A 25,508-nucleotide genomic window follows, 5' to 3' on the forward strand; every position below is an offset into this window, starting at 1 on the left:
CAATTTCAATTAGCTGTATATAACATTGCACAGTTCTTTCAGACATGTATTCTGAGCTTTGACTGTGAACAATATATTGAATACTAATCTTTATATGATCAATCTACCATGTCTACTATAAAGTATCAGCCGGACAGCAAATCCCTGATTTGTCCGTTAAAAACCCGGATTTATTATTCGAGAATCAAGTGGAGATAATTTAAGAGAACGTCGTCAACAGATGTCGCTGCGTAGAAAAATAATTCCCCGCGGAAGACGACCCGGCAGGAAATCGTGAATTTGTTAAATTATAAGAAACTAAACGTATCACGAGCGGTATGCATGATACGATAATTTTAACAAGTATTTAAAAGATATGAGAAGTCAAATAATTTCATCGTTGAATCAGAAATTCAAGTCATTTATTTTCAGCCTTCGGAACCGCCATTTTTCAACATCGACTGTCATTGACAAATATTCAACTCTGGACGAATTGACACAAACCCGTTTTACTTAGGAAAAATAAATATGATAAGTTTATATTGATAAACTGGAGCATGGAGAACAGAACTGGGGTAGTCACATGACGTTACCCTTCCTTGTTTACACACGAGCACAATTCCAGTACACATCACAAATTGGTAAGGCCCTGCGGGGACTCCCTTCTCTTTTTGATGAAACTGCTCTGCTCTTGACTAAAACAGCTCCGAAATATGACAGACTTGCCACTAATGAAAAGACAGTCAACATGTCATTTGAAATGAACAAAATCTGTTATTTTTTGTGTAATTTATTTCCCCTTTTCATGCCCCAGTACACAAAAATACTAAAAATGAACAAAATTTGTTTTACTTTCATATAAATCACACAAATGTTATGAATTCAGCGCATTAAACATGTAATAAAATGTACACAAACCTCCCAATAACATCCCTTTAGCAGTGCATTATTTATTGGGAAGTCCAGGTGTAAATTATTGTGACACTTGTCAGGTTTTGTCCTGAATCAGTGAAAGAATGACATGGCCAGTGTAAACATTCTGAGATCAGATATATCATAGATAAATAACAGAGGAAAACAGTTTGAAGAGAGTCAGATCCTTATTTTGTAGCTTTCAGATGTAATTTCAAATGAATGAAGATGATATCACTTCATAATATAATATTGCTTGTGCTTGTTCCCTATTCATCTTCCAGGTTCTAGCAGTCATTCAATAATTGTTCCATAGATAATTGTTCAATCTGTATCCAGTTTACCTATTAGTAAATTAATCTCTATGAATGAATACTTAGTCTAGTTCATTCTTTTTTTACAATTGTTAAGCTGCATGCACCTGCATTTGATGATTGAGGATTTATGTATCAGGTCAACATGGTATTTTTTTTTAATTCTTCATTATTACACATATTTCAGTCTATATATATATATGTTACCAGAAATGGTTATATATCATATGTCTCGTATGGTATATATTATTTGAGAACATTATGTCAATATATATTATACTATATATTATATGAATTATATAAAAAGGTTATATTCATTATATAATTATTTTTCACACTCCATGGCTCAAGCTGTTGAATGTTGTGATTGTTTTTTTTTAATTTGAGTACATGCATTACTATCCCACTGAATTACATATAATTCGCGAGAAAGCTATTTTCAGTTTTACTTTATTCTAAAAAAATATAAAATTTAGTTTATCTTAAATGTTAAACAGACATGACTCAAGAGGACTGTATGGGTATCCATATTCTATGCTTAGATTTATATATATCTCCTAAGCCAAAAGATTTAAAAAAAACAGAAAGTTTAAACTACTACATTTCAGAATTTATATTTTACAATATAACCCCTTTTCTAAAATGAGACAGCACACAACAAAACACATGACAGTGTCACTATCAGGCCAAATCTAAATATATAGTTAGAATGAAAAACCACTGCAGAGAACAAAGTTCAATATAAAATGCAATATTTTTATGACATCTATTTTTTTCAGGAATAGATTTTACTTTTTTAATCAGTCTCTCAATACAAAATGAAATAAAGCCCTGATTTTGTTTTTATTATTTATTATTTTTTCTAAATTTTTATTACTTTGTAATATTTCTACTTACAAACACATAGAAATTACATTTTTGGTAAAGCCTTCTTATAGAGTACTTTGATTAATTCAATTTTAATCAAAATTGTCAAGGGTATATATGATATCCTATCGCCAGTGACTAGAAATTGTTACATTTAATAATTACTTGCATAGATAAACATATTTAGAATGGAAATAAACATTTAATAAGTTCACAGATATAACTGACATTGGGTCTTAACTTAACAGAAATTCTCTAAAAACATTATTCTAGAATAGAATATATAACAGCAAAATTGTACATTTTATACCCATAATCTTTATAAAATATATTTTTATGTAGATCTACTAAGAAACAATATGTTTCTGCATCACTGAATGCTGAATCAAAATGAAGAATTTATGTGTATTCAAGAATAATAATTTATGGTTCTTCTAAAAAGTATGCCATGAAATAATTATTTCCATCAAAGTATATATATATATATATGACAAAATAGAGGTATACACATGCAATCAGGGAATATTCTGCAACATTCCCCCCTTTAATGATGGAATTTTAACACCAAAGCTTTGGGCAAGTATTTTTTTTTCTAACAATTTACTGGTCCAAAACCCCTCACTTTATGTAATAAAATAACCATATAGAAAACTTTTTTTATATTTCTTCTGAAGCTGTAGTAATATATTTTTTAAACTGAATATGTAATAATATTTGCAATTTCCCCGATTTCTAGATGATTAGGGAGCTACCGTTTGATTTTTATGGGGGGGGGGGGGGGTGCTAGGATGAAATTTGAAAAAAATAGGCAGGACAGGAGTTTTGAGTTAAAAAAAAAAGGCAGGATGACACATTTGCAAAAAAAAAAAGTCAGGACGACAATTTAGGTAAAAAAAAAGTCAGGATAAACTAAAAAAAAAAAAGGCAGGACCGAACAGAGTGAAAAATAAAAAGGCAGGACAGAGATTACACCTAAAAAAAAATGCAGGACAAAATTTTTCATCCTAGCCCCCCATAAAAATCAAATGGTAGCTCCCTTATCAGATATTTTTATGCAATATGTAATTAAATAGTGATTTACCAATGCAGACATACATTCTATTATACTTTCTCTCACTGTTTGGGTCTTGATACCTGACAGGTGCCCTCATTCCAATGATTAATTGTAATATCCAAGGTATTTTTCATATTTACACATTTTCCTTCGCACACTGATAAATTATTGGATATTTTACCCCAGAATGAACTCTTTCACTTACTAAAATTGAGCGAAATGGTTATTTTCTCTCGTTTCTGATCAGCCGTCCCTTCAACGACTTTTCATTCGAGTTATCTCCCTTTGGCCGGTCGCTAGTATTGGGCATGTTGAATTGACACAATGCCGTTTTACCTGGCGAGTTTTTGTATCAATAGGCATTTCATGTTCATAATATCAGGAGGTATCATCCCTATAAAGGAAAATACGTTACCATTCCGTGTGTCATTTCAATTTACATTTATTTACCGAGAAGTGTCACGGCCGCGGCACGTTTTTTCATCTTTCCCAATCAAATAATCAAGGAAATTCTATTTTTTCATTCTTAAATGAATAACGTAGTTAAAGTTTGAAACCTGCCGTATTTAATGATGTATTTGGTTAAGCATGCTAAATACACAAAATAGCTTTACGCCGTCGATTTCGTGGCGTCATTGCCGTTGCTAAAAAAGGCCATTTTTTGAACTGAAAATCACGTGACCAGAATAATAAAATCGACGCCATTATGAGATTTGCTGTCCGGCTGTATTAGTTTTTGTATTTTATTAAATGACACTTTTTTGTCTCTTCACTGCAGATCAGGATTTTATGTTTGTACAACAGTGTATCGCCATCATACATTTTGCAATTCATTGAGAAATTTTATTTTCAATTTTTTAAAGGATTAAATAGAAGGGAATTATGATTGATTTATATAAAAAAAGCTGTCATATTTTGGTGAAAACTGTCATCAGAAATTGTTCTTAGCATGACTAATGACCACAATATCACTTATCAAATATTTTTTTTCATGATATCTATATGAAAAATATATATATTTTCTCCTCTCTATCAATTTAGGTACTTCTTTATATCAGACATTTCAAGGAATGCCCTATATTTATGCAAGATTTTTTTGGTATACATTCAAAAGATTTATGAAAACTAATGAAAATAAACAAATAACACATTAAAAAAAATTCAAATATCCCCAAATATTCCTTTTTTATTTATTAACTAGTCTTATATAATTGTATGTGTAAAGCAATAATCATTATCTCACTGATTTATTCTTATTACTTTTTATTTTAATTCAAATTTAACTGTTGTCAGTTAGAGATAGTATTAGCTAGAAAAACGTCATTAATTTTCATACACTGTTTATACATCAGCTACGATCGTTGGTTCCTTTATACAGGAGATAATCTTAATACGTGTTGGAGAAAATACCACATGTTATGTCTAGGGATTGATGAGGTCCCACAACTAGCCAATCTTTCTTGCTTTTTCAACAAAAATGAGGACCAATCGGTATCAATTTGTCAAAGCAATTTTATTCAATTATAATTTTTTGTATTTTTCTGGCAGAAATTACTGATGAAAAATTAGTCATCTGTTAATTTTAAAGTATTTTTTTTTATAAAGCATGACAAAATACAATAATACATAATATTTTGAAAAAAAATTAACAAAAGTCCTTGAGTCAGTTTTACAAAAAGACTTATGACTAAGACTGATAATAAGTTAATTGAATTGTTCACCACTTAATATAATCTTAGTCATAAATTTTTTTATGAAACAGACTCCTGTTGTATGTAAGATAAGTTTTTATAAGGTTAATGGTTCCTCAACAAATCATTACTGAACTACACATGTGGCATTTTCTAGTGGCTCAAATCCAACAGTATTTACATCAGAAACACAACTTGCCGTCCTGTATGCAGCTTATTGTCAGATATCAGTTCTTCCACTGTTTACTCACATTTTTATATTGTTAAGAGGTATTTTTGTATCTTGTTAAATAAACAAAGTGCTTAGAGTCTAAAATATTTTGTTGTTTTTTGTTTCTGTCTTTTTGTTAAAAAGACCAACCAAGCAATTTGAGGACAATTACAAACAGAGTTCTATTATATTCCTCTTCCACATTAGAACTTATTGATATCTTTGTTGAGTGAAATCCTGTGATAAAATCATCACCAAGACAAAGAATATACCCCTCTTTTGCTGTGAACAAAATGCTTGGCAATAACTAATTTTGTAATGATAAGATGTGATGAGCACAAATAAGATTTTATATCATAGACCATGTACTTTGTTTTATCCATACCAAAGAGGAGCTAAGCAAAACAAGAATGTGTCCAAAGTACACAGATGCCCCACTCGCACTATCCTTTTCCATGTTCCATGGACCGTGAAATTTGGTAATAATCTAATTTGGCATTTAAATTAGAAAGATTATACTATAAAGAACATATGTACTAAGTTTCAAGTTGATTGGACTTTAATTTCATCAAAAACTACCTTGACCAAAAACTAACCTGAAACTCCCACTTTCATTTTCTATGTTCAGTGTACCGTGAAATTGGGGTCAAAAGTCTAATTTGGCTTTAAAATTAGAAAGATCATATCATAGGCAACAAGTGTTCTAAGTTTCAGGTTGATTGGACTTCAGCTTCATCAAAGACTACCTTGACCAAAAACTTTAACCTGAACGGACGCACAGACGAACGGATGGACAAACGAACGGACGGACGAAAGAACGAATGAACGCACGAACAGAGCCACAGACCAGAAAACATAATGCCCCTCTACTATTGTAGGTGGGGCATAAAAATCCTGTATACTTTACATAGACAGATCTAGACCAATATAAAAATACATGTGTAAATGCAAGCTTTGGACTTTTGCTGTTTTAGTTTCTAAACTAACTCAAGGGATACTGTACTTAAAACTTCACAGATAGCAGCACTAAAATGAATCAAAATATTTTTGTGAGTGGAGAAAAAGATGACTTACTCTGTCTTTGAAGGTATCAGGTATTAATTTCTTTACTGCATGTGGTTCTGGAAGATGTATCATAAAGCCAAGGACATCACCCTCCCCATATCCTGTTTCTGCATAATGTTTCCCTCGACTCTGATGGAATTTGGTACCTTTTCTTGACCTCCATGAAAAACTGAATTTGTCATAACCACATGGAGCTTGCAAGTTACCTAAAATAATTATCAAAAAGAACTGTATGACTATAATTACAAAAAGGTTTTCCTAAAATAATCATTTATTCAAAAGCCTTCAATAGTGGATTCCGCTAATTTTGTGGCTTCCAATTTTAATGGATTGATAGAAATATGTATTTTCTTGGATACTCTGGGATTTAAACAAATTCTGAACACAACATTAGCAAATCTGTATTTTATTAAACACTTCATTTTGTAGTAAACGTATTACTGAATGAATCCTCACTATATAAATGGATATAAATAATCTTAATGGAAATGAGATGAGCCAATACTAATATATAGATCTGCATACCAAATATCATTAGGAGTTCCCCACTAACTTAATCACAAATTAATCAAATCAAGATCCAATTTTAGTTTTCTCTCAATATTTACCTAATTCTAGTGACCACCCTACTCTACAAGCTGTGTCAGCTGGCATTTCATCTATAATAACTTCATAATACCAAGACCCTCTTCTTACACCTGAAAAATAATTAATATGTGGTTTCAGCGACCTTTCTTCTTTACATATAACTTTGTATTTTTTACATCTCTACTGTCCATAGCTTGATATTAAAGTCTTTTACTAAAAGTTTCACATAAACTTTATATTACCAACAATCCATGTAAATGAGGTCAAGGTAAAAAAATAAATCCTGTCAGACTAATATGTTTACTTCACAATCACCCAATACACAAATATAGCTGACCTATTGCTTATAGTATCTAAGAGACAGAATTGACCATGACAACCTAACCTTTACACATGAACCACATAACAAGATAAGATGAAAAATGCCAGACAGGCATGTACAATTAAAAATATGTATATACTCAACTATGGTTGACCTTTTTTGCTAAGAGGCTTAACCGGAACTTGCTGAGCACAATAAGCCGTCTTATTTGTTGGCATATACCAATCAACGATTTCTAAATTCACACCTGTACATTGACAAATCCTTAATACTATTCATTTTACAATGATCTTTTAATCATTTCTCATCAAGCACACTTCAAAAATGTCACATTATATTTAGTTCTTTTTTTATCATTAAATTTTGTTCCTATACAAAGATGAGATACTAACCATGCGTAGCTCTAACCATACTGTAACCTTTTTCTCCAGTCACGCTTAGTCTGTCATCAGATATCTTTAGCTGTGGTGCTATTAACAAAACATTTCTGTTCAGTAAAAGATCCATCTTTGACTAAAATAAGTTAACATGTCAATACTTTTCAAGATATGTTGGTTTTTTTTCTTTCTTATATCAAATAAACTATTTCAGTTAGAAATTCTAGAAACTTTTAAAATCATCACCTGTTTTACATTGACTCAAAATGAACAATTTTTCTATACAATTTCTCCCCAGCAGGTCAAAACTTTAAATTGATATTTGCTGCTTTCCCACTAAGCATGCAGCATTAATGAGTAAGAGCAAATTATAAAAGAACAATCAAGCTATACCTCTGTCGTTTAGTGAAAGGAAAACTTCTGTCCCTAAATACATTCTGTACAAGTAACCAGGGATAGGTTTGCCTGCCCAGTCAACACTTTCATCAAATGCCTGTCTGTTAGGTGCATGAGGGTCAGACTCAGCTAAAATATATCTGTAGCCATCTTTGTTGTATGGATGTTCCAATGGATATCCATGAACAGCAACTTTTGTACTTGGTCCTATGTCACTGAAAAAGAAAATATGTAACTTTTAAAACATTGTAACTTATATCTTCATAATCAATTTTTAGTGGTAATACAATCTATTTTTAGTGGTAATCAAACTGTCATGATATTTCAAGGTCACCTACACATTACAAAACATAAAATCAATAAAACAGTACACACCAGGGAAAAAAATTAAAGGTCGCCCAGTCGCCAATGGCGACCAGAAATTGACCTGGGCGATCTTTTTACTCAGTTGTGGTAGCCCAAGTGGCGAATTGAAATCAAGTTATTGACTGACTGAAATCCGCCATTTACCGTGACTCCAGGTACTGGCTACTTCACGGACAAAAATTTAAATTCAAAAAGAAAAATCTTTTTAAAATGTATTGCATCAAAGTCGCGGTCGCGATAAACAAGGATGTCAAATCAGTGTTTACCTATGACTAAATATAGTTCACGTTAATTCAGGTCACTGATTGGTCGTCTATTTAAAGTCGGAATGTATCGTATTCTTGCAAGGATAACAAGAGAGGTGTTCCGATGGTCATTAACAATATCAAGCAATCACGGTTTTGGCTTCAAGAAAGCGAAGAAAGTCAGGGAAGATGACAATAGCATGTCATGAAGTAATATCAGTCAAATAAAAGAAAGTATGATATATATAATGCTGTTAAGACTGTGGAAAACAGTACCTTTTGTAGTTACATTTTCAAAGCCCACGTGGTGTACAGAGAATGAAGGTCAAAAACGAAAGTAGAGTATTGTCGACCACAATAAATAACATTTATAGTTAAAAATGATATATGTTCCTTACTAACTGAACAGTTTACAAAAAAAAAAAGAAAATCAGAGAAGATATCAAGTTCATGACAACGCTTTTGGAATACGTGAAATAGTCGAGAAAAAAGGGGGTCATTTGTTTACAAATGTACGTAGTTTAATAGGCAAAATGAATCGACCAAGATATTTAATAAATTAGATTATTATAGAAATAAAATGAAATATTTCATCTATCATCTACATGTTTTCCAGAACAGAGAATTCTTTAGTCTTTAAAAGATATGTAAAAAAATCTTGTACACAGGGCATGAAGATTCCCATTTTGCAAATGATTTTTTTTTTTTAATGAAATTTGATTGAAGTCAACAACAAAGATATGAAAAAAATAACTTTTTCTCAGGCATCTAAATCACCTCCAGGTATGCTCAGAATGCAGGATTTTGAGTCTAAAATTTCAAAATTTTCTTGGGGGGCATGCCCCCTAACTCCCCTAGGAAGTTCAGCCCGCTTCGCGGGCTTCACTGGTGATAGTAAAATTATGTGGGCTACTGACTTTTTGTCTGGGCTAACTGATTTTCAAGTCTAGTAGCCCAGGTGGCTACTGGGATTCATAAGTTAATTTTGACCCCTGCACACAGTTCTTTCATAAATGTCCAAAGTTTCATTTTATGCCAAAGTTATTTTAAGTTTATTTTTTATATTTTTTCATTCAAATGACAGTAACTTATTTTTTATCTGAACTTTGGTTACAGGCTGACAGAGGAATCATAATACGTCCAACTCCAATGTAGATGACACTCAAATTAAAGGCACATTTATATGAACATTAACAAACCTTCATTTCTATTACATACTTCTACATCATACATACGTCAAAAGAAAATCTTAAAACATATTTATCAAAATAATATATACCTTCTTTTCAGTTTATATCCTGGCTGTGAACTTTCTAATGGGGCTTTTCTTTTAGCACCTCTACCCTTTCCTGAAAACAAAATATATTGTTATTAGTCTGCTACTGAATAACTCAATGATGTGCATCTAAAGAGTATGGTTTCAATAATCTGTTCCGTTTTTCACTGATTATTTTCCTTTTGGCCTAAGTTTAGTATACTAGCATGTGTATTTTGTACCCTTTTTTGAGAGGCATTTCATCATTCTGTTCCTTTTCAGACTGTTAATTGTATTAAAATATTTTTTTTGAGCCTATATTGTTTCATTAAACATGTTTCAGTTTCCTTTGAAGTAAAACTGTTTATTTAACTTCAATGTCCTGCTTGAGTGTGTTGTCTTATTTAAAATCTGTTTCATATTTAGGTTGTCTATTGCACTTTCTTTCCCTTTTGAGGTTGCCTAGTGATGTTGATTCTTTCCTCAGCGGCCAGTGTTCTCCCCAGGCCATTTTAGCGCTGCGCTTTTCAGCGCTTTCACAATTTTTTCAAATTTCCCGCTCATTTTTCACTCGGATCACGTGATCGACTGGTTTACTATTTCTGAATGAATTATTTCCCTTGCATTAGGTAACTTCGCGGAACCAGTCTAATAAATTTTATAAAATGGTGACTTTGAAAGATCAAAATAATGATTTTAAAAACGATCAAACACAGGGGTTTGTTACAAATTATTTGCCGGGTTTACTATCCATAAGAACCCCCAAAATACAAGTCTTTGAAGTATTAATTATCACCTATTTGAACTTATAATTGTTTACAGCAATTCTACCATTTGAAAACAATTGAGATGATATGATTAGAAAAACAAACCCCAAGCTGATACGACTTGAGAAATTTCACTTTCTCGATGACGATGTCCAGCCTGGATGAAGCCATTTAAATATTATAAAACGTTAAGGTCAGAAAATTGAGAAATCATTATACTAAAAAATGTCAATTCCTGTCAAACGTCGTAAGATTAACAGTACACTGCTACAGTGGGTTACAAAACCAAACACAGAAGCTGACAATGACTTTATTGTTGGTCCTAAATGTTCTGCAACATCAGCAGTTAGTGCTAAAAAATCTTCACATAGGCAGTCTGGTATAGACCCATCATGGAAAAAGACTTCTCTTTCGGTTTTATTCACAGATAATATGAGGATTTAATATATGAATTTACAATGGAGAAAAAAAAGTGTCGTCTTCTATATCCAGACAATAACATTAACAAACAAAGGGGTATTTTCCATGAGCATGATGAGGACATCATTACATGAGAAAATATCAATAGTATAATATAATAAAAACACATAACAAATCAATTAGAAACAAACTGCGCGCCGCGATAAAGTTACTGAGAATTGTCAAAAATCACGCGCTTACCACAGCGCTATCCAAAAATCCTGGGGAGAACACTGCGACAGCCTGTATCAATGTGTTACTTACCAGTTCCTTCTGGTGCAATATTGGTTTTGACAGCAGGTTGAAGAGCTTGAAATGATTTTAATGGCTCATAATTTGGTCCAATCTTTTCCAAGTCCTAAAACAGAATTTTTTTTATATTTTTACCACATATTTACTATTCTAATTTATGCCTTATAAACTGTTGACACAAAGACATGTCAAACATGAATGTTATTGATAGTAAAAGACAAATGATAAAATTAAATGGCATAACTGTAACATGTTTATTAAGAAAGAACATGCAAAGTCAATGAATCATGACTGAAGTGGCAGGGCCAAATAACCTCCCTAGAAACTGTAAAATCTAAAACTGCATACCAAATACCAAATACAATTGACTGATCATTGGTGGTAAGTCAATGATATTGGTATGCAGTTGTGTATGAATTAACAATGGAGATTATTTGAAAAGGAACCACAAATGGTGTATTTAGGGGCCAGATGAGGATCACCTCTGGATGTGGGATTTTCTTGCTGTGTTAAAGAGCCATTGATGCCCATTGGCTGTTGTCTGCTCTTTGGTCAAGTTGTTATCTCTTTGACACATTTCCGATTGCCATTCTCAATTTTGGTTCTCCTTAAACCCAACTTATCACAAATTGATACATTGTTGATGCCCCTGTTCCGAACCATACGAGTATTTGGACCAGACGCGTAAGGTCATGACCATATGCCTATACTCATATATATGGTCCAACCATATGCGTATGGTCGGACCATATGAGTATATACTTGTTTGGTCTTTAACGGGCCGGACCATATGAGTATTTGGACCATATAGGACAGGTATTATGTATTATAAACGTTTCAATAATACAATAAACTTTATCTAAAAGAACACAATGATGATTACTTGAAAATGTATTAATTTCATAATTCAAAGGCCACACAAACATTAAAAATATCGATGCCAGAGTCAGATTTCATTGTTAATTATATTCTTGCATTTATGCTTAGGGTGACATTTACTTCCACACGGTACCATATCTGATCTGCATTTGTATGTCTTGGTTGTGCATGATCCTTTGCAGTTACACCTTCTGTTTTGGAGTGAAATCGTGCAGTGATACCGTGGTCTTGGGACATTCCATAACAGTTCATAAAGAAAATTAGAAAATATCTTCCTAAGTTGACATATTGCCAATCCCTTGTAATCACAAATCGGTAATGACCAAAGGTATAAAATGTTTTTACTATAGTTGTGATTAATGAGTAAAATTAAATGCATGAAACTGCTTATTTGTATTTGGTTAATCTGTTTATCATTATGATATAATAAAATGACCTTTGATATCGTCTTTTTAATTAAGTGACAACTAAAAGGGTCATACCTATTAATGAAGAGTTTTTTAAGTGTCAAATGTAAACTTGTTAATTATCTCGACCATACACGTACAGTCGGAAAATATGTGTATGGTCAGACCATATGTGTACATACCCATATGTTCATGACCATATGCCTATGGTCCAAATACTCATATGGTCTGAAACACCCCCACCAGAAACAGAACACCTTAGTCGAGGCACAACAAAAATATGTACAGATCATGTGTAAAGATGGCTGCCACAATACCTTAAATAATTCATTGAAGAGAATTGTAAATAATTTGTGTCTTTCATACTTACAGGTGTAATTAAAGTGAAATACTGTTCTGATAGATTATCATCTGTACATACAAATAAGCTATCTTCTTTTGACTGGAAATGAAAGGATCTATAGTTAAATTGAAAATTTAATACAAAATTCAAAGACTAATCATTAAACAATCAAGAAAGTTATAAATCTTCTCTCAAGACAATTAAATTGAAATTATTGAGTGAAAATTATCACATGAAATGTAAAGTAGAAACAGAATCTGATATGTTTAATTGTTCGATATTTGATCAATAAGCAAATATTTTCGGAATTGTGGATATTTTTGTATGTCATCACTGGACATTATTGTTTTATTTATAATGCCAGCACATATTATGGCTATTCTACACCATAATAAAATGTAATCAATGAAACTTTTACAAAATCCAAAAAGAAAACATGTTCCCAACTCAAATTACAAAAGAAGCAGAAAAGAATTTATAACTTATGGCCACAATTATGCCAGATTACTAAGTTAAAATTTATCTTTCTTTAAAGAAGAGTGAGAAATTGAAACAAATGAATTTATTTTTCTTGTCTTTACTATTGTCTTATGTGTTGTTGTTTGGTCTGGTGTCTTTTATGTGATTACGGTTATCTTTTTATGTTGTCTTGAAATTTCTGTGTATTGAAAAAAGAGCCTTTTCTTTAATTATCTTACCAAAGTTTTAGCTACTGTTGTATGCCATGTAAGCTTTATTCTTCTTGGCATTGTTGTTAGGTTTTCCCACTGTTTATCTATATACGGAATAATGTCCTGAAAACAATTTTAATAGCATTGTTAGTTTTGTTGGAACAATACAGGCAGTGATTTGCAATATAGAGAGACTTGCTTTGCAATTTCATGATATATTTTGAGGTTCCTATCATTTTAATTGCAAAAATTAATCTTCTTTATTTTCGATACTGCTAAAAAAAAATTGTAGTGTAACAACAAACTTAAACTCCTCTGTCTACACAGATCATTGTATGAGAGATTTCATGATTACAAAAGTAACTACAATTTTTTGAGACATTTATAAGATTGGTTGAATGCTGTGAGTTCATTGTGACAGAAATTAGTTTCTACTTTGAACCAATTCATACCTCATATTTATAGTTGTAAATTAGGGAGATATGCATCTCTGAACTAAAATTTCTTACTTTTTCAGACGATACATCGTAATTTAAATAATGTGTGTGTAGTGTCCAGCCTATTTTTTCCTTTTAAGATACTGCATATTCATTATTATTTGTGGTATAAAAAAATTCTTGGAGTTCACAGGTATAATTAAAATTAAATTTAAATATTTCATGTAGTACAAATTTTCTATAAGCCTGTATGCAGACTTTGCAAAGACCACAATATCAAATATCACAGAAAATGGAAAATGAGCTCAATCCAATAAAATTGATATCCAAGAAAATAAATGACTTTACAACAGGTTAGAAATCAACCCCATTATTTATACCTTATCTTTACAGAAACTGCCATCATTGTCTCCCCTTGCTCTAGCTTGGCACATTAAATTAGCTATTGCTGTGCAACAAATCTGTGGAAAACCTACAAAACAAAGTAATATACAATAAACTTGATGAATACACATGTATCTATAATTATTCACTGTTATTCATTTCCTTATATTCTTATATTGTATTGGTTATGACCATCTGTTATACTGTATCCCTATACAATAGTTTTGAATATTTGATAAATAGCCTGCTGTAGTATCCATATCCCGCAACTTCGATGCCCACCCTTTATCATACCCTTTATCACACGCTTTATCACATCCCTACCTTTTTTTTTTTACAAGAAGTCAGTTATTATTTATGTAAGTTTCATAACCCTAGTACTGCAGGACGGCGATATAGTGACAACCTGTATATTTTTACTCTACTGCCGGTCGTCGATATATTGATAACTTCCAGTAGTTTCATTCATTGCTGGTCGTCGCTATATTGACTTTCTATACAAGGCAAAGGTTTCGAGTTATAGCCGATCAAATCACGCAGCTATTCTTATTTTTAGTCAATATTACGTCAGAAGAAGGATTTCCCCGTAGAAAGATGTTTTCATTGGTTGCTTCCAGCATTCCATTCTAAAATTATTTTGATGACATAATTGACCCCGTATTTTGTTTACATTCGAGTTTGAAACAATGGAATTCGTCAAAAAGAAGTAGCGGACGGAGATGCGTTTTTATAGCAAGTAGACCCTGAAAATCGTGATTGTATTGAAGAAATAATTCTAAATGATGATTGTAATAAAGGATTTATGTTTTGATGAGGATGATCGTGAAAATGACGAAAAAATAGTGACATTTAACACTTGGAAACCTGGATACACGTGGTCTTGCTTTTGATGCTGTAAAGAAGTTAAAACTCTGCCGTTGGACAAAATCCAGTGATGATAGATCTCTTTAGTTTAATTATTGATTAAAATTTCATAAATAAATTAGTTGAAGAAACAAACCGATACACTATAAACCTTTTTTTCATCGGAAAGGACAATAACATTGAAACCACACTCGTGGTTCGTATTCAAATTACCAGGGTTGACATAAAGTCGTGTTTGACAAAATAATGAAAATATAACATTGAAACAGCTATTTGACTTTTAAGTGCTAATTAAATAAGATAAACAAATATGTTTAATGATCAAATGAATAAAAACATAATTTTTCTACTTTTATTTGATTTAACTAAATAATTTCATAATCCACTGTCACTTATTTTACACTATGAAATTCTACATTCAATTCTGCAAATGTTTTTTTTGTATTATAATTCGAACTCTGTAAGATACTTTACAACAAATTCCTGATTTTTAAACCTGGAGTGAAACATATACGCAAGAAATTGGCATTTTTTATGTTGTGCTGTTACACAACTGTTCTAGGTTGTATGCTCATACACACATTTAACCCAGATATATTCTTTATGGGGCTGTAGTACAGTAGTTTTTGATGGATTTTGTCTGTCATTTTTGTTTTTCAGATTTTTTTTTATAAATAAGACCGTTAATTTTCTTATTTGAAATGTTTGCATCATTCGTGTCATAACACATCTCCTTATTTTTATGTAATCTCTGAAATTTAAAAAAAATGATATCACAACCTGTTTACATATTTAGTTTAGTATATTGTAAGTCTTTAAAAAAAAAAACTTTATTTTTAAATAGATCCTATTTGTCACCGATAATATGTTTAAAGGTCTAAAAGTTTCAGCTGCAGTCGGTTCTGGTCAATTGTGTATTCTGTGTCCAAAACGGACGTTGATTAGAGAAGCTAAAAATTGGCCGTCGATAAGAGAAGCCAAAAAATGGACGTCGATTTGATAAACATAAAATTGGCCGTCGATTTGGAAGGATATTTTATTGTGACGTCAGATTTGAACGTCAATTTGAGGAACGAACGTCGATCTGAGTCTTACATATATATCAACAGTATTAAATCAATCCAGAATTTTCTCATTTGAAAATATTGATATAAAATTTAACAATTTTGCTACTTTCTTTGACAGTTATCTTACCTGCTTGTTTTCTTACAAAAGATTCCGCACCATTTTGTCCACAACTCTTACAAGAAAACTGGTAATTTGTCATAAACGGTATACATTGCCTGAAATTGATAAAATATAAACTAGAGACTCTAAAGAGCCTATGTCCCTCACTCAACTCTATGTGCATCATGAACAATAGACACTCTATAACATAGTTGTTTGAATAGAATTAATGACAAAAATTTCTTTTTTGTTGATCTTGCATTGCTGATCATTTTTTTGGTCTACAGTTTTTCTTGATCTTCTTTTAGGTTTACAAACAAACAAAAATTGGTAAACATTTTCATTAAAGGGCAATAATTCCAATAAGGAGTAGCCTGGTGATTTCTGCCATGTTTACATACTTGATGATCTTGCCTTGCTTATCAATTTTGATATTAATAGTTTTTCTCCTTCTATTTTACTTTTCAAGAATATAGTCAAAATATCATCATGTCATTTAAGAGCAATAACTCCTATTAGAGGTTGTCACGAGTTATTGCTTAAATGCACAATAGGTAGATCACAAATTTCTAAACACTTCCTGCTCCTGTGAGATTTTCTCTATCTATAGTGATTTTCAGGATATTAGAAAAAACTTGCATTTCATCCCTTATACTCCCCATGTCCTATTTTCGTTTGATTTTTGGTCATGTTGGTTGACTGGCAGGGTCATCAGATACATTTTTAAACTAGATACTCCAATGTGACCATGTTTGTTTAAATTGGCCCAGTACTTTCAGAGGAGATTGATTATTTGTTGGTTGCTTAACGTCCAGTGAAAAATATTTTATGCATGTTCAGAATAATTTTCAGAGGAGCAGATTTATTGTATATATTAAAATACAACGACACAGATGCAAAGTGATGAAAAAGCTTACTTGGTCCTGTCCTTTGAATGCTTTGGGCCAGGCATAAAGCTCATACAGAACGTGTGTAAGTGAAAACAAGAATGTGTTCACAGTACACAAATGCCCCACTCACACTTTCGTTTCCTATGTTCAGTGCACCCTGAAATTGTTTTCAAGTGAATTGGACTTAAAATTCATTAAAAACTACCTTGACCAAAAATTCTACTTGAATCGAGAGAGACATGCAAACAGACGAACAAATAAACAAACAACAAACAAACGAACAAAAGGATGGAAGAACAGTCACAGACCAGAAAACATAATTCCCATAGGTAGGGCATAAAATATGGGCCAATTACATGTCCTGATTGATTAGAAATACTTGTCATTCTAAAAATCTTTTTTGAAATGGCAAAGTTGGACAGTGTTCGCAAAATCACAGTCTTAAATATTTTAATGTTCAGTGAACCATGAAATCATAGACAAAGCTGTAATTTGCCATATAATTTTTAATCAAAGTACTGAAGTACTGAACATCGGATCATCGGATGACCACAAGTTCTTGTAGATGGTCACAAGCACTTGTCTCAGAAAAAAAAATCACATCTCTCTACTTGAAAGTGAGGCTAAGGTACATAGATATTTTCTTTTTCTGAGACAAAGCTGTATACTTTGGTTTGTTGTTATATATATTATATTAATATTTCCCACTATAAAACATTTTCTTATCATTTATCAATGTTCTTAAAAATTATCTTCATGAATATTTATTGCTGAAATTGATAATTAACAAGCGATAAGGAATGTTATTTTGTGTTCGCTTATCAGTCAAAAACAAAAGTCATGTGGGTAGAAATGAATATGGCAACAATACAATGGAACGCCTGCTTAGTCTTTTCATGTATGAAGCACATTGTTATGAACAAGCATACTAAATTTCCAGTCATTGTGATCAGAAAACTTTATGAGAAACTACCTCAACAACTCAAAACATTTACACTATAATAAATGGACAGATACACAAGCCTAGAAAACATAATGCCACTTTTTCAAAAAGCAGGACATAAATATTTCATACAAGCATAGTAGCATGATACCACAATAGGTAAACACTTCACTGTAGCACTTAATATTGAAAATAATTATCTTTAGTAAATAGAGAGAAGTATTTAGAGACAGCATGCTACTAACTCATACGAACATAAAATTGTAGTTCTAAACAGTTGATTGATTGGTGTTTAACGCCACTTTCAGCACTATTATTAGCAATCAGATTCTATTGGTTGAGGAAGCCACAGTGTCAGGAGAGAACCACCAACCTTTATCGGACCACAGATGAATTATCATATGTATGGGGTCAGTAGTGAACCATATAACTTATATTATTAGGAAAATTAACTATCCTATTAAATTAAGAGTTAAGTGCAATAGCTCTATACAAAATAATTACCCTAAATAGCAACCTATACAGTCAGCATGATACCACTTCATACAAAGACTACACTGTAGTTCAACGGCTCCTAGGTTTCTTCCTTTACCACTGAAATATAGAAATTGATAATATAAAGGAACGGGAATTCCAATGTCCCCTGCAATGCTCATATTTTATCTACTCAAGAGCAATAACTAAAAAACAAATTTAAAACTTTTAATACAAATTAAACTCCATGAGGTGAACCAACGCTTGTGTGAATCATTTCGATAGAGTCCCTGAAGTGGATACCTTGGTATGCAGGGTTGTCAAATTATGTAAATGAATGCAACATTAAAATAATACAAATGTATTTCTCACAAAGAAAAGTAAGAATGGGATTACTAGCAATGCTATTTTTCCTTACATTGCTATTTGAAAAGTGCATTACTCCTGTAAAAATAGTTTGTCTTCATTCATCATATACTATGCTGATATCACCCTCTGATATAAACTTCATAAACGCAAGAAATGTAGGTGTGAGGGTGCTTCGGTACCGGTGCTTCCTATGCAATAATCAATATATATAACATTTCAAATTAAAACAACTCCTCTGAAATCATAGATCAGCACTAATTTTAAACTCATCTGCAATATTGGTGCTATAAACCTATAATTAGCAATCATCAAAAAGCTTAGTTGTGGGAGTGCTTACAACAGAGTTTCATATTAATTAATATATCAAAGGAGCATAACTCTTTTTTTTTAAAGCACTGAGTTTTAGAATTTAGAGACGTTGCTGATAAAAAACCTTGGATATAAGTTTCATAAATATCTGTCAAAATTGTACACTTGAGTGCTTTAAATGCTATTTTCCATAGAAATTACATTTCTTATGGAATTAGCTCTTGTAAAAATAATTGATCTGCACTGATTTTAAAACTCATTCCAGACTTGATTGATATAAACCTTGAATATAAATTTCTTTAAAAAAAATTCAAGAAATGTAGGCCTTTGGGTGCTCACAATGCATTTTTCCATATAATCATATTACCAAGGGGAATAACCCCTTTATTTGTTGGATCTGATTTTCTAATTTGTCTGAGACATTATTGATATAAACCTTTGATATAAATTTTACAATAATCTGGCAAGAATTGTACATGTAACAGCCCTTGCAATAATGAACTCCTGATATTTCTATGTTCCCCTCAAAGTGTCATGTATGGACAAAAATCTTATAATTTGATCCATTTAACTAAGTAAATTGAAGATAATCTTAGAAACTACAACAAAAATCACTAATTTTTGTGTCCTTTTCAACTATTAGATATATATTTATTAAAAATGTATACATGTTATACTCATACCAATAACACACAGAATCTGTTTCCATAGCTTCTTCAGTCTGTCTAGATTCACCTGCAAATAAAAACAACTACATCTATAAGATAGTATCATTAGTATGGTATATAGACTATATGCAATATAAACAAAAAAAAATATTTTTAGACTTTGCCAAAATCTAAAATATACATTTCTATAAATATCATAGAAACTACATGTATGTCCCTTTACTGAATTTAGAGCCACAGGTTCTCAATAATTCTCATTTTCTGTTTACTAGGATTATATTGATTGACTGAGGGTGTGCAATGCTTCTTTAAGCACACTTTGCTATATCAGTCAGAGCTCAGACATCAACAAGTCTATTTTTGTTTTTGACTTTAATAAGTCGAAACATGTATTTATGTTAAAAATGTAGTTTCAATTTTAGACTTATCTAAGTCAGAAAATGACAGACTTGTTTAGGTCTATTTATGTTGCTGAAAAAACTTAATGTAACTTTGTGGCCAAACTACACCACCTATGACAGCAAAAACCTGTATGAGAGTTCACAAGGACTTGAGCTATCTATATTTAATTATCTAATTGAACATCCTTACTAAACACAGATGTTTTACCTCATTAAGTGTGATTCCAGGTGGTTGCATTGTAAGGTTAATTAACATTATCTCCGATTTTTTAGAGTCTCATTCATATTTTTCTTTAGAAGACAAAGCATTGGCTTTCAATGTTATCATTATTTGATTTAGATGCATGACCTCCTTATAAATATGCGTGGGTCTTGAAGTTAACCAATTTTGATCACTCATCGACTTGTAGGAGTCGATATTTGCAACTTTTTGATTCTGGTCAATTATTTCTTGTTTAACAATATTGGACTTATTCAAGTCGTATTTTGTCTTACATTAAAGGGAGACAAATCCTAAAACTTACAAATTTAGACCTCTATGAGTCAAAAGCAGATTCAGACTTATTTATGTCTGAGCTCTGACTGTATATCATGTGCTGGAGGAAGATGGAGATCTAACTAGAGAGAACTACAAAATGTACCAACCCTACTACAAAAAAACAAGCAATCCAACTATGTAGAGGAAAAGCACACTAGGAATTCTGTGGTTGTTAATTTGATATATATTATAACTTACAGTTCTATGAAAAAAATCTTGATGGGAAAGTGTAATTTTCACCATTTCAGATGAGTAATTTCCCTTTATCAGGCCTAAATTAATTTATTGTTTGTTTCCCCTATCTCGACCCTGCCAAGCCAGGTATGGGTAGGTAGGTAGGGAAATAATATTATTTTTCCAAAAAAGCTTAAAAATTATCGAACGATCTGGCAAGACTGAAAATCCAAAATGATTAAAATAATATTTGATTTAGTTTTGACAATAAAATTTTACGAGTAGCGCCATTTTTGCAGTGTCGGTTGGGATTGGGATAATAAAACAATATTTTATTTTAGGCCTCATATCTTCATGTAGTTTTCATTCTTACAAAATAGAGATCACTTCTTTACCTTTTTCTAAAGTTCCTTCCACCATTTCTGATTGATTACTTCTACAAAACAGTTAAAATTGATTATCATGAAGATATTTTGTATAAAAAAGGCTGTAAATCCTGTCATTGTTAAAATCATTGCTTATTACAATTTCTCTCTTTCTTTATATTTAGTTTCTGCATCTATCTTTCAAGGGCAATAACTCTTGTTACTCAATTTGGATCAAATTGACAAATTTGTAGATATTGCTAAACACATTTCAAGGGCAATAACTCATGTAAGGGGTAGTTTGAAGAAATTTTGAATAATATATTTAATCTTATTGATCTGGTAATTTTTGCTATTTAAAATTTGTTTGATATATGTATAATAATAATTCAAGATTGTATCCAAAAACTCAAAAATAAAAAAAATAATAACAAAAATCACATTTCAGATGCAAAAACTAAAAAAATGGGATATTCAATTATTCAAAATTCTGCAGAATGACCTTTACCTACTGATCATTTTGAAACTGTCAAAACCTGATGATAGGTATTACAAGGAACATCCAGGTAAAGATTGACACAACAGTTTCAGGTCAGACTTTTAGTTAACCATGGGTGCCCAAAGCTCACATACATTTACAATGTTCATGCAGGGGAGCCAAATAATGAAGGTTATGTGTATACATAATTTAAAACAAAACAATGAAAATCTATAGTATTTCAAATCTATACAATTATAGTTATTTAAAATTGTCTGAAATTATTACAAAACTTAAAAATTATGCTGAGAAGATCAGTTTCATAACCTACATGTATGGTGTTCCCTGCTGTTCATATAGATTTTGACAAAGTGCATGTTTCTTAAAAAGTATCAATCGCTTGTGATATTTTTACTGTTTGTCATTTTTTCAAAAATATTGTGGAGTCAACTCTTGTTGGATTGTTATCATTTTGATACCAATAGAAGTGGAAATATCACATGTTTATTGTGTTATATTTTTGTGAATAGATAACTTAAGCACAAGTATTATTTTTTTGTGTTAAAACTTGCTAAATATTTCAACCTAAGGCTAAATAAATTTATTAAATTTTTTCACTTCATTTCAAATCAAAAACAACCAAAGACAACACTGTAACATTTATATACTTCAGACAATTCTGCACCATTCAACGCAATGTTTGTTAAAATCCAATCACAAATGCCTTAATAATATGTATTTGAATATATATATGTGTTCATGTTATCACTGCAAAAGTTTTTATATACCAAAATATTGCAGGTTATGAAGACTTGTTTACATGTTATTTACCACAATCAGTATGCTGTGGGTCTCATTGAGACTTAAGGTGACACAGGATTAACGATTTTCTGTAAGCGTGACACCTGAAAGTCATTATTGTGTCGTGAAAACGGGAAATGAAGTCTAGCGGGACACAGGAAATTACAAAAAATGAGAATTGCTTACATACAGTGTAAGCGGGATACAGGAACCTGACAAAACAGTAAGCAGGATCCATGATCAGAACCCCCCAATGAGACCCCTATGTATGTTAGATTGCATGTGTTGTTTGTTTTGGTTTTGTATGTTGTGAGTTGTCTGTTGATAAATATGTCATTAATTTACATATAACTTTTTATGTTTGATTCGATTTCTGCCGTGTATATAAAAACTTGACACTATGTAAACACAGTATTTATGGTAATGGGTGACTTTTTGTGAATGACATTGTTTTAATGTGAATAAACAATCAAGAAAACCTATTTTGTTCCATTGAATGTATCCCGATTGCCGCTTTGTCGTCCATATTGGACATGTTGAAAAGGATAAAATATGGTTTGACCCGAGCCAAGGCCGTATACCCGAACCAGAGACAATACTATTATATGTATCTGTCCGAATGTACATGTGAATTTTTACATAAATCAAATCAAGTTTAATATTTGTATTAAAGTGCCCCATATGGTATATCAATTATAAACAAGAAAATAATAGAATAGACTACTCTCAGTACCATATTAAGGTCTATTAAAACTGAAAAAGGGGAGCCGGTGTCATGTCATTGTGTTGATAAAAATATAATTATAAAAAGAAAATAGCAAAAAATCAAATTTTAAATGTTTTGTAAGGTCCCACTAAACATAGTATTCATTTTTTTTAAGTGTCAATACATAGTTCTTTAGTTGATTTATCAGTTTTCTTTCTTGGAAGGCCGACCAGAGAAGTAAACTCATACGTTTGCAATACAAAGCAGCAAGAACGTCGGGTCAGAGACATATGCCATATAATACTGAATGTATTATATGTTTCTGGTCGGGTTTAAATCCTACTACAGAACACCAAGGATATTTATAGTATTACTTTACAAATCCTTGAGAACACAAGATACACATTTGCCTTAGTCCGAGATTACTCTGACGTCCAACGGCTGTTTTGCCAGACAAGCCGGCCCCAGCTGGTCTGGCAAAACAGCCGTTGGACGTCAGAGTAATCTCGGACTACATTTGCCTATGCGGTCAAGTTAAGTTAATCGTGTTTCTGCCTTTTAGTTTTTAATGATGAAATTGTTACACAAAACAGGTTCCAATTTGAAAGGTAAAGTTTTTCAACTGCTGAATATAAGAGAGACATAAAAGATGCACCAAGGATCTTCATTCAAACTCATAATAACGTCGAAAAAAATGCATTTGCAAAAACAAACGAAAAACGACGAAAAATTAAAATACAGCACAGAAAACCATCATGACTGTGCATGGACCCAACTACTGCCCTTGAAAAAACGGGGGTTATTTCATGTGCTCCATATGTGACAACCGTGCAGTTGGTCATGTAAATATAAATCTGGTTATAAGTTTGAATCGGTAGGTCATATTCGAGGACAAGAGGATGGGAATGTGGTATAGACAATTGGGAAATATCTGTTGTCATCTGTAAAACTTGAAGGCAGCAACTCCCTATGAAAAAAATAAATATTGGATGTGAAAACTCTGGACAACTGGGAGATATTATACTCTATATGCAGGTGCTTTCAGATTGTTGCTGCATAGAAATTGAAATAAAATTGAGAATGGAAATGGGGAATGTGCCAAAGAGTCAACAACCCGACCACAGAGCAGACAACAGCAGAAGGTCACCAAAAGGTCTTCAATGCAACGAGAAATTCTCGCACCCGGAGTCGTCCTTCAGCTGGCTCCTAAAAAAATATATACTGGTTCAGTGAAAATGAACACCATACTAAACTCCAAATTGTACACAAGAAACTAAAAGTTAAAATAATACAAGACTAACAAAGGCCAAAGGCTCCTGACTTGGGATAGGCGCAAAAATGCGGCGGGGTTAAACATGTTTGTGAGATCTCAACCCTCCCCTATACCTATAGCCAATGCAGAAAAGTAGACGCATAACAATACGCACATTAAAATTCAGTTCAAGAGAAGTCCGAGTCTGATGTCAGATTCAGAGACTAAAATCATATCTTTATAGTCGTAAAGTGTTTGTTCCGTCAACCGACCTGCATTGTTTGATTTTAATTAATTTTAGATGTAAGTCATCAAGATGATGAGCCAAACATTTAACGTAACTATAGTCTAACGTCCTTTATTTCATGTTCGATGGGATAAATGCACTTATAACTTTGAATTACTTAGTGCCGGAAAGAATGCAACATCTATATAGAGGGACGTGAAAATAAAGGATAATTCGATTACTTCTTTTCGTTCTTCCTTAGAAACTGCTCATATTTTCTTACCCTTTGGAATAAATAGGGCAAAATATCTGCAAAGGCATTAAAAAAATTAATTAGACCGTGTTTTAGTTTTAAATTTTAAGTTCTAATATTGATTTATTTTTTTTGGGGGGGGGGGGGGTAAAAAATACGATTTTTGAAATAACAATTTTATTATAAAATCTCGTGTTTGCCTTAAATAAAAATAAGAGAGAATAACATCTCGCTATTTCAAAAAAACGGAGTTAAATAACGTAAAGTATTTATGATGTCTGATAAATTTGACTACAGTGCTATTACAAAATGATAAAAAAGACGGCCGTCGACACAAAAGATTACCGCAAGATTGCGACTAAGGAAATATCAACACTGCGGGATACTAC

The 25,508-nt window shown here is 31.8% G+C and overlaps 1 protein-coding gene and 1 long non-coding RNA gene across 2 annotated transcripts in view; one reads left to right on the forward strand and one right to left on the reverse strand.

The window, feature by feature from the left end:
• The window catches only part of LOC143045477 (set1/Ash2 histone methyltransferase complex subunit ASH2-like), a 47,744-nt gene extending 24,522 nt beyond the window's left edge, over positions 1 to 23,222 (reverse strand). Inside the window, exons 1-14 of the mRNA XM_076218002.1 lie at positions 23,162 to 23,222; positions 21,434 to 21,474; positions 19,941 to 19,992; positions 18,610 to 18,699; positions 16,300 to 16,388; positions 14,238 to 14,329; positions 13,448 to 13,543; positions 12,777 to 12,848; positions 11,133 to 11,226; positions 9,667 to 9,736; positions 7,774 to 7,991; positions 7,396 to 7,473; positions 6,702 to 6,791; positions 6,103 to 6,299 (exon numbers count right to left, since the gene is read on the reverse strand). Of these exons, the coding sequence (XP_076074117.1) occupies positions 6,103 to 6,299; positions 6,702 to 6,791; positions 7,396 to 7,473; positions 7,774 to 7,991; positions 9,667 to 9,736; positions 11,133 to 11,226; positions 12,777 to 12,848; positions 13,448 to 13,543; positions 14,238 to 14,329; positions 16,300 to 16,388; positions 18,610 to 18,699; positions 19,941 to 19,992; positions 21,434 to 21,474; positions 23,162 to 23,217 (1,335 nt within the window). The 5' untranslated portion in view covers positions 23,218 to 23,222. The remainder of the gene's footprint in view (positions 1 to 6,102; positions 6,300 to 6,701; positions 6,792 to 7,395; positions 7,474 to 7,773; positions 7,992 to 9,666; positions 9,737 to 11,132; positions 11,227 to 12,776; positions 12,849 to 13,447; positions 13,544 to 14,237; positions 14,330 to 16,299; positions 16,389 to 18,609; positions 18,700 to 19,940; positions 19,993 to 21,433; positions 21,475 to 23,161) is intronic.
• LOC143045479 (uncharacterized) lies at positions 126 to 620 on the forward strand. Its single transcript, XR_012968957.1, has 2 exons — positions 126 to 315; positions 412 to 620. It is a non-coding gene; the product is annotated as an uncharacterized LOC143045479 (long non-coding RNA).
• Positions 23,223 to 25,508: the final 2,286 nt, after the last annotated feature.

The sequence above is a fragment of the Mytilus galloprovincialis genome, chromosome 9, assembly GCF_965363235.1.
Source record: "Mytilus galloprovincialis chromosome 9, xbMytGall1.hap1.1, whole genome shotgun sequence".
Taxonomy (NCBI): domain Eukaryota; kingdom Metazoa; phylum Mollusca; class Bivalvia; order Mytilida; family Mytilidae; genus Mytilus; species Mytilus galloprovincialis.